This window comes from Antedon bifida, chromosome 1 (genome assembly GCF_963402885.1).
Source record: "Antedon bifida chromosome 1, ecAntBifi1.1, whole genome shotgun sequence".
Taxonomy (NCBI): Eukaryota; Metazoa; Echinodermata; class Crinoidea; order Comatulida; family Antedonidae; genus Antedon; species Antedon bifida.
The window spans coordinates 23350896-23361758 of record NC_136226.1 but is presented as its reverse complement, the minus strand read 5'-3'; the positions used below and the strand labels follow the sequence as shown (position 1 = coordinate 23361758).

The 10863-nt window shown below is 35.0% G+C and overlaps 1 protein-coding gene across 1 annotated transcript; it reads left to right on the top strand.

Annotated features, from left to right (window-relative positions):
• The first annotated feature begins 2391 nt into the window (after positions 1-2391).
• LOC144853236 (E3 ubiquitin-protein ligase RNF31-like) lies at positions 2392-9238 on the top strand. Its single transcript, XM_078711112.1, has 9 exons — positions 2392-2442; positions 2652-2750; positions 3543-3632; positions 6486-6600; positions 7039-7151; positions 7569-7682; positions 8412-8548; positions 8701-8869; positions 9209-9238. The coding sequence occupies exons 1-9, from the start codon at positions 2395-2397 to the stop codon at positions 9236-9238; spliced, it is 915 nt and encodes a 304-aa protein (XP_078567238.1). The 5' UTR covers positions 2392-2394.
• The last annotated feature ends 1625 nt before the right edge of the window (positions 9239-10863 follow it).

Sequence of the window (10863 nt, the reverse complement as noted above, 5' to 3'; positions counted from 1 at the left end):
ACAACCCTAATCACCACCATATTTATTAACTGCTCTGTCTACATTATCTAACTTTATGTGAATAAAAAATGTGATGTATAGACAGCTTTAAAACCAAAATGTCATCGTCACTTACGATTTTTACAACCAAATTTACAATTTTTTTTTAGATTCGGCAGTCTCCAAATTGTTCCCAAGACAAGCAGTGTTGGTTTTGTGAAGAATGCCTTACTAACTACTATACAACTTGCATCAAAGACAAGAATATTGTTGATGTCTCATGTCCTTCTTGTAGTCTCCCAAAACTTAAAGACATGGACAAAGCTGAAGTTTCTGATTATTTTGCAAAAATTGACCCTATGGTAAGTTACAGTACCTTACAGTAGAAATCGTATCTGGACAATCGGTGGGAATACTCGCAATAATTTTTATCTGGCAGGAAAAACAGTGAGTTTCACTAAAGGTCTATTTGCCCAGTAAACCCAAAACGTACACAATTACCTATTTTCAGTATTCTCTCGAAACTAGCTACACTAATGGCTTATATTCTTTTTTTTTTATTTTATCACTGTACTTTTTACACATTCCACTTTCTTTTTTAAAGTTGCAAAGTTTGCTCGAGAGAGATGTCTTTGATCTTCTTCATCGAAAATTAAGAGACATATCATTAATGGATGATGAAAGATTCAGATGGTGTTCACACGTAAGCAGTTGATATTGAAATATGGTGCTCCAGCGCGCTTCACAATGGCTACACAGTGCCACTATCTAAGCAAGCCTCATTAGACGAATTGGTCGTGGTACCCAGGCCCGTAGCCATGGGGGTTTTATGGTTCGGGCGAACCCCACTTTACAGCGAACGCCCTTAACCGACTGCGAACCCCCATCGCCGACAGTACCTCACCCTCATTTCTGAAAATCCTCCAAATACGTGCCCCACAGTACAAAAGGTTATTCGTAAATTGAAAAATTCGTAAACTCGTTCGTGAATAACTCATACATTCTTCTCTGTATGAGCGTACGTCAAGAGCGATACGTGTCTGTAAATGTCTAAGAGTTGCAAATGAATTGCCGATTTTCACCTGAAAAATAAATACGAATACCGAGTGAATGATCAAACAATCGGTGATTCCGCGCAGAGCACGCGCACCTAACATACGGCAACAAATGTTATCGTCCTTTAAATAGTCCACGTGTGTGAGGATCGGTAGCATGCTGCATGAGAGTGTTTTTTCGGCCAAATAGAGGTGCCATTTATCATGAATGTTATGTGCGAGAGTACCATTTCCGGCAATCAAGGGGTGTGCCCAAATACTTAGTGTCCGAACCCCACCTTGACAGATCCTGGCTACGGCCCTGGATTGGGCAGCCCGAAAATCATAATGTTTTAATTTAATTTCACTTTGTCAGTGCTATTCTGCTATATTTTATAGGGCTTGTTTCCGAAAATCGTCTTAATTCCCCCCCGAAAAAAATATCGTTTTGCTTTCTTCTAGTGTGGTTATGGTTTTATTAATGAAAGAATTGGATGTAAAATGCAGTGTCCAGAATGTAAAAAGTACACATGCTTTGAATGTAAAGAAAAGGTAAACGTAAGAACACAGACTAAACACTGGATAATCCAGTGACAACGGACATAACATGTTTTTGTAGTGATCATTTTATTCTGATTGTAAAGCTAATGCTATTTTTGTTATATATTCTAAACATACTATTACCAAGTTACTAACTATTATATTACTATAATAATTTGCTTTTCAAAGAAGTCAAACTTGTTTTAATGTGATTGCCATAATAATAATTATTATTACTATTATTTTGTTTTATTATTCTTTCTAAAGTGGGAAGCACATTATGATGGACTGACATGTGAACTATTTCAGCAATGGAAACTAGACAATGACAATAGAAAATATTGCTCTATATGTTTCACTGATTTTCCAATGACTCAGGTATTTAATCACAACAGAGCTCATTATGTGCACAATTGTTTTGAATGACACCCACCATGTTGCCAGTCAAATTCATTTATTATAATACAATAGCAAAACAACACACAATTAGTTTCAAATTCTTAAATAAATGTGTATCGGAAATTGACCATATTTATGTGCCCGTAAACCGATTGAAAGCACCCACCGGCCCCTTACAAGTTCCCTGGCCCTAGCCTGGTTTACTTCCGTCACTCACAAAGTCACCCTTAAAATCGTCCTATATCCGCCCCTCTGCACACACTACTGCACTTACAACCAAATTTACATTTTTTTTTAGATTCGGCAGTCTCCATATTGTTCCCAAGACAATCAGTGTTGGTTTTGTGAAGAATGCCTTTCTAAACACTATACAACTTGCATCAAAGACAAGAATATTGTTGATGTCTCATGTCCTTCTTGTAGTCTCCCAAAACTTAAAGACATGGACAAAGCTGAAGTTTCTTATTATTTTGCAAAAATTGACCCTATGGTAAGTTACAGTACCTTACAGTAGAAATCGTATCTGGACAATCGGTGGGAATACTCGCAATAATTTTTATCTGGCATGTCTATTTGCCCAGTAAACCCAAAACGTACACAATTACCTATTTTCAGTATTCCCTCGAAACTAGCTACACTAATGGCTTATATTCTTTTTTTTATTTTATCACTGTACTTTTCAAACTTTCTTTTTTAAAGTTGCAAAGTTTGCTCGAGAGAGATGTTTTTGATTTGCTTCATCGAAAATTAAGAGATATATCATTAATGGATGATGAAAGATTCAGATGGTGTTCACACGTAAGCAGTTGATATTAAAATATGGTGCTCCAGCGCGCTTCACAATGGCTACACAGTGCCACTATCTAACCAAGCCTCATTAGACGAATTGGTCGTGGTACCCAGGCCCGTAGCCATGGGGGTTTTATGGTTCGGGCGAACCCCACTTTACAGCGAACGCCCTTAACCGACTGCGAACCCCCATCGCCGACAGTACCTCACCCTCATTTCTGAAAATCCTCCAAATACGTGCCCCACAGTACAAAAGGTTATTCGTAAATTGAAAAATTCGTAAACTCGTTCGTGAATAACTCATACATTCTTCTCTGTATGAGCGTACGTCAAGAGCGATACGTGTCTGTAAATTTCTAAGAGTTGCAAATGAATTGCCGATTTTCACCTGAAAAATAAATACGAATACAGAGTGAATGATCAAACAATCGGCGGTTCCGCGCAGAGCACGCGCATCTAACATACGGCAACAAATGTTATCGTCCTTTAAATAGTCCACGTGTGTGAGGATCGGTAGCATGCTGCATGAGAGTGTTTTTTTCGGCCAAATAGAGGTGCCATTTATCATGAATGTTATGTGCGAGAGTACCATTTCCGGCAATCAAGGGGTGTGCCCAAATACTTAGTGTCCGAACCCCACCTTGACAGATCCTGGCTACGGCCCTGGATTGGGCAGCCCGAAAATCATAATGTTTTAATTTAATTTCACTTTGTCAGTGCTATTCTGCTATATTTTATAGGGCTTGTTTCCGAAAATCGTCTTAATTCCCCCCAAAATAATATCGTTTTGCTTTCTTCTAGTGTGGTTGTGGTTTTATTAATGAAAGAATTGGATGTAAAATGCAGTGTCCAGAATGTAAAAAGTACACATGCTTTGAATGTAAAGAAAAGGTAAACGTAAGAACACAGACTAAACGCAGGATAATCCAGTGACAACGGACATAACATGTTTTTGTAGTGATCATTTTATTCTGATTGTAAAGCTAATGCTATTTTTGTTATATATTCTAAATATACTATTACCAAGTTACTAACTATTATATTACTATGATAATTTTCTTTTCAGAGAAGTCAAACTGGTTTTAATGTGATTGCCATAATAATTATTACTATTATTTTGTTTTATTATTCTTTCTAAAGTGGGAAGCACATTATGATGGACAGACATGTGAACTATTTCAGCAATGGAAACTAGACAATGACAATAGAAAAAATTGCCCTATATGTTTAACTGATTTTCCAATGACTCAGGTATTTAATCACAACAGAGCTCATTATCTGCACAATTGTTTTGAATGACACCCACCATGTTGCCAGTCAAATTCATTTATTATAATACAATAGCAAAACAACACACAATTAGTTTCAAATTCTTAAATAAATGTGTATCGGAAATTGACCATATTTATGTGCCCGTAAACCGATTGAAAGCACCCACCGGCCCCTTACAAGTTCCCTGGCCCTAGCCTGGTTTACTTCCGTCACTCACAAAGTCACCCTTAAAATCGTCCTATATCCGCCCCTCTGCACACACTACTGCACTTACAACCAAATTTAAATTTTTTTAGATTCGGCAGTCTCCATATTGTTCCCAAGACAAGCAGTGTTGGTTTTGTGAAGAATGCCTTTCTAAACACTATACAACTTGCATCAAAGACAAGAATATTGTTGATGTCTCATGTCCTTCTTGTAGTCTCCCAAAACTTAAAGACATGGACAAAGCTGAAGTTTCTGATTATTTTGCAAAAATTGACCCTATGGTAAGTTACAGTACCTTACAGTAGAAATCGTATCTGGACAATCGGTGGGAATACTCGCAATAATTTTTATCTGGCATGTCTATTTGCCCAGTAAACCCAAAACGTACACAATTACCTATTTTCAGTATTCCCTCGAAACTAGCTACACTAATGGCTTATATTCTTTTTTTTATTTTATCACTGTACTTTTCAAACTTTCTTTTTTAAAGTTGCAAAGTTTGCTCGAGAGAGATGTTTTTGATTTGCTTCATCGAAAATTAAGAGACATATCATTAATGGATGATGAAAGATTCAGATGGTGTTCACACGTAAGCAGTTGATATTAAAATATGGTGCTCCAGCGCGCTTCACAATGGCTACACAGTGCCACTATCTAAGCAAGCCTCATTAGACGAATTGGTCGTGGTACCCAGGCCCGTAGCCATGGGGGTTTTATGGTTCGGGCGAACCCCACTTTACAGCGAACGCCCTTAACCGACTGCGAACCCCCATCGCCGACAGTACCTCACCCTCATTTCTGAAAATCCTCCAAATACGTGCCCCACAGTACAAAAGGTTATTCGTAAATTGAAAAATTCGTAAACTCGTTCGTGAATAACTCATACATTCTTCTCTGTATGAGCGTACGTCAAGAGATACGTGTCTGTAAATTTCTAAGAGTTGTAAATGAATTGCCGATTTTCACCTGAAAAATAAATACGAATACCGAGTGAATGATCAAACAATCGGCGGTTCCGCGCAGAGCACGCGTATCTAACATACGGCAACAAATGTTATCGTCCTTTAAATAGTCCACGTGTGTGAGGAGGAGGAAAAAAGTACGATCGGTAGCATGCTGCATGAGAGTGTTTTTTTCGGCCAAATAGCGGTGCCATTTATCATGAATGTTATGTGCGAGAGTACCATTTCCGGCAATCAAGGGGTGTGCCCAAATACTTAGTGTCCGAACCCCACCTTGACAGATCCTGGCTACGGCCCTGGATTGGGCAGCCCGAAAGTCATAATGTTTTAATTTAATTTCACTTTGTCAGTGCTATTCTGCTATATTTTATAGGGCTTGTTTCCGAAAATCGTCTTAATTCCCCCCCAAAAAAATATCGTTTTGCTTTCTTCTAGTGTGGTTATGGTTTTATTAATCAAAGAATTGGATGTAAATTGCAGTGTCCAGAATGTAAACAGTACACATGCTTTGAATGTAAAGAGAAGGTAAACTTAAGAACTTATAGAGAATTTATATTTCTGTCTGCAATATTTATTCCTGTTTGTTTTTGTATTTGTCTGTTAGCAGGCTCTGCCTACTCTATCAAACTAGTCAAACTAGTAAAAAAGTGTGATGTTTCCAAATATGGTAGTGAAATGACATCATCATTTCCGTATATATCACATATTTTTGTCACATAAAGTGTTATAGTTTAGACAGAGCTTAAAAGACGAAACTTTACCACATTTAAACCACAATGAGATATGGTCACGGAAGACATTGAGGAAATCCGGATTAGGGTGAACACATTTTTAATATTCTACAAATTTGAAGCGGATCTTTGCCAAACACCAACAATAACAATAACGCTATTACATTTTGGAGGCAATGTTCCGGACCAGGATCCAAATTCTGCACCACGATTTTGTTTTTTTACTAATTTCAGACCAGGGATCTCTTTACCAAATTCAAACCCCTGAACGGTATTAGCTAAAGACTCCATTACATTTTGGAGGGAATATCCCGGACCATGATCCTAATTCTGGACCACATTTAGGCTGTGGGATGATGGTCAACTTGAGACTCTTTGTTACTGAAATCAAATATGTTCATATAACAATTATAAACACAATACATTATCCTTGCTTGCCTAATTTTCGATATCAGCCCTTGGCTAAAATGTAATTAACTAATCGCAATTTGTTATAAATGCAGAATTAAGGTGGAAGCTAAGGAAGTTGAGGTATTAGCTAATATTTGTTTTTTCTTTTCATCAATCTAAAGTGGGAGGCACAACATGACGGACTGACATGTAAACAATTTAAGCAATGGAAACAAGACAATAACCCTGATGCCCAGGCTGCAAAAGTTGACAGATATCTAGAGATTCATGGAATAGGTAAAACTCCTTTGTTGTGTTTGCATGACAAATAGCAACATATTTTAACTTTCTGATACATAAAAGTATACTTTCTGATACATTAAAGTACACTTTCTGAACAATGATGGCAGCATTTATATTGATATATTAAGAGTAAAAGTCGGCAAAAAATCTGATTTATGGACCGGATCACTTGTGATCAAGCCATCAGCCAAGATGGCGAAAGCTAAAGAATGTGAGTAATTTCTTTTGGATTTGTCAAATAAAATGATTTATTTATTATCTACAATCCTACAAAATGCACTTATTCACGGATATAATAATTATTGTTATCATAATCATAATTGGTATATGTTTTTGTGTACGATACTGAGGTTTTCTACGATCAGCTACAGATATACCATCTTCATGAATTATTGTGTTTATAATTATTACTGTTAATAATTCAACCTTTAGATTGTCCTAAATGTAACGCAAGATATGATCTTGCTAGAGGAGGCTGTTTGCACTTTACGTGTACAAATTGTAAACACGGATTCTGTAGTGGCTGCAACCAGGAATATTCTTCGGTAAGTACAGTATATAAATGTGTGCTTATTTCGATTCCAAACATTATTTAGTTTTGTCATGCAATTTTAACCTTTTTAAATATTTAATATGTTTGACAGTAGCTAAATTACTATTTGTAATTGTAATGTTTTTTCTTAATTTTATGTAAGGATTTCCCTGTGAAGCCTATCGATTTTAATTTTTATTTTTTTACTTTTGTCGTTTTTTGTTCAGTTTGATTGCTCGGAATATTATAGCAGCTTACTAATTTGCTTATGTGTATCATTTTACTTACTACCACACAAGGCATCCCAGCATTTGAAAACATTTTGCATTTTCTTTTCAGTACATACTAGCCTAATTACTTTTTTTTCAAATTGATCAAAAATACATTGTTTTTTATTTGAAAATTAACATTTTATGATGGTTTATGTCAGACTTGTAGGAAATACAAATCTTGTGCCAAGAAAGGAATGCATGCACATCATCCTAGATATTGCTTGTTTTATCTAAGAGATCAAAATGTTCATGAACTACAGCAGTTACTGCAGGTATGATCATAGAGTAATAGATTGGTAAAAATTCGAGGCTGTACTAGCACATGGTTTTGGGGTTTTTTTTCAAGTATATTGTAATCAGCTTATGTCCGTGACTTTTGAGTTTGAATTTTGTTTCAATTCACTATAGTAGTGTTTGTAGTGAAAAATGTACTGTGTCAAGTCAAGTAACGTCAAGTATCATTTATTGTCATTTTTACGAAAAAAACAGAAATTCTGTTTGCTCTGTTGGCGAAGCACAATATCCAACGGACACAACACGTACTCAAAACAAAAACATTACAAAAAGTGTCTACATGATGTTTGAGGCTCTAATAGCTCCTGGAAAGAAACTATTTGTAAATCGTGCCTTATTGGCCTTACTAGAACGAAATCGCCGACCGCTGCACATCAACTGGAACATACTAGAGGCCGGATTAAATTGATCATCTTTGATAGCCACTGCCTTTTTCAGAAGACGATTCGAAAATATGTTCACCAAAGGCAATTGTGCAGATTCAATTATACACGATGCTGTCTTGACTATTCTATTTAGGTCACGCTTTTCATTTTCGGTAGCGCTACCGAACCATACCGTTAAAGAATACGTTATGACACTCTCTATAACTGACCTATAGAAGGACGACATTATTGCAGAGTTTACCAAATGACCTAAGTGTATATCCGTTATACTGTAAAGTAATCAATTCTATATTTTATTTAATATTCAATTTTATGCTACAGAATGGTGAAGTAGAATTTGACATAGAACCAAGGAATGGTAACCAAAATGCTGGATGTACTGTGCAAGAGCAAAAGGAAACTCTAGTAGATCAAATGTGTGGAAAGTGTGTAAAAGCTCAAAATGCAGGATTGTGCGAGTATGTGTAAATGTTCAATATTTCATTTTAATTCAAGAAAAGTACAGCATGTTCAATTTTCTGTAAAACAAATATCGAAAGTGTACTATTTTAATCAAGCATAGTACCATTAGTATCAAAGAGATTTTAATTAGTTTGTTGGGGTTTTTCAGAGTGCATTACAAGGAGTATCTTGTCAGTTTGATTAATAAAAATAATATTGATCCAGCTGAAATTTTAACTGTTGAACAGTTGAGAATGTGTATCGAACGTCATGACATGAAAGTACCTGAGATACATCAAATGGAACATGAAGACGTTTACAGAAAACGTCTTGTGCAAGTGAGTATCACGTACACATCACTACTTTTTTGTTAAAGATATATTGTCCCCTGAAAAAAATGTTTTTTTTAATTACGTCAGGGTTTTTGGTTTTAAGAATTTAACCATTTATTTTGTCATTTTCGGGGTTCTTTTTCTTATTATGATTTTATTAATCTTCATTTTTCATGTTTTTAGGGGACAATACAGTACATCTTTAAGCCCAAACTATTTTGTGCCAGCCAAACTCAAGAAGTGTCTGGTTCATGTTACGCAATTTATATTGGTGCCTGCTATAATTTAAGAATATATATCGGATGTATTATTTAAATATTTTACTGTTATTATTCATCTTTCCAGATGGTGCAGACAAAGTTTCCTATCAATTAAAAAGCAGTGATACAGGAATAACGAAAACCTCGAAAAGAAGCCCAGAAAAAGAGCCCATCTCGAAAAGAATCTCTCTCCCCTTTTTGTCTGCAAAAGTAATCTCGCCCAAGAGTACTAAAAAAGAAGAACCTTACAACCGATTTTGTTTTTCTTTAAAAAATATATATATATAATAAACGACAATATTTAATATTTCAACTTTCAAAAATAGATATTAAAAAATAAATAATTGACTTCAGCTTCTATTAGTGACAATCTTTTTAATGTAAAAATGATTATTGTATTTTTATATTCCAATCTAACTTGTTTTAATTATGAATGTGTAATATTATATAGGCTAAAATATCAATAAATAGTTGAAATAAGGAAAATAAAAACATAAAATAATAAAAACTATAATACAATTCATAAGTTATAATATTCTACCTAGTCGTTTTTAAATTGCAGGAGGCAGAAAGGAATCTTTGTGTTATTGAAAAATTGGGGTTTTTTTTTCTTTTTTTTTGTGCAATATCATCAACAAAATTATGTAAAATTCATTCATTCATATACTGTATTCTGTTTGATATTTTACATTTATGAGTTTTCTTTTTCTTTTTTCACATATACTTAATTTGACAATATTTGTAAATAAAAAGACTATGATTAGATATGGTAAATATTGGTAAAGAAATCAAAAATTGAATCGGTTCATGTACGCACTACATAAATTTAAGACAACCCATGGATTTGTACAAAACGGGTTTTTTAATTATATAATTTTATCCCAATTGAATAAGAACCCACAAATTCTCAAATGTGCTTTTAACTATGCAAAAATCTGACCAATTGACTTAGCTCACTGAAGCGAAGCTACTTAGTTATTGAAATTGAGGTTGGAAAGCTAAATATGAATTTTTACATTTCTGATTAAAATAAAGCAAATTATAACTGTGTCATGTTTTTATTAATGTTGCTTAAAACGAATCTGTAATTGTATAGACGAAACACATTTATTGCAGTTATTGAACTTCTTTATGGTTCATAGTTAGTTTGCATATAAACCACTTGGAATTGGAGTGTCAGATACTTCTGCGTCAAATCTAAAGGAGAAAGTCTCCATCACTACTGTGTTATTATTGTCCAACATTGTAATAAGTATGTTTGACAATTATATCGCTCTATTGAGTTGAGATGTGTGTATCTATATTATAAATTAGAGAGTTTGTACGTTTGTCTGTTACTGCGCATCTACACTATGGAGTATCAAAATTACCGCAATTGTACTAGATACAAGGTCATTACGTCATACGTTCACTGGCACGTCAACGTAAATGTCCACTTAATCTGAATATGTCGACGAGTAACAGTCGACTACGACCCATGTGGACGTGACTCAAATGTGCTAGTCCATGTGTCAGTCGCCTAGTACATGATCAGATCAAAAACATGACGTTATAGGGTAGCTGTCGACGTGAAAATCTGAAAGTCCCTACTGTTGTTGTCTGGCCATGTGTATTTTATGCTGTCTCTCTGCGCCCGTAAAATAAATCATGGTACTTGGTTTGAGTAAGATGTTGTATTACACAGATGATATGACACACTTATGATAGATACCGGAATGCTGTGATTAATACACAAATATT

Bases quoted from the DNA above. Each gene is read 5' to 3' on its own strand.
- LOC144853236 (XM_078711112.1), top strand. From the start codon at position 2,395: ATGGACAAAGCTGAAGTTTCTTATTATTTTGCAAAAATTGACCCTATG. The intron at 6,601-7,038 runs GTAAAACTCCTT...TTCAACCTTTAG, and splicing joins TCTAGAGATTCATGGAATAG to ATTGTCCTAAATGTAACGCA. The intron at 7,152-7,568 runs GTAAGTACAGTA...GGTTTATGTCAG, and splicing joins GCAACCAGGAATATTCTTCG to ACTTGTAGGAAATACAAATC.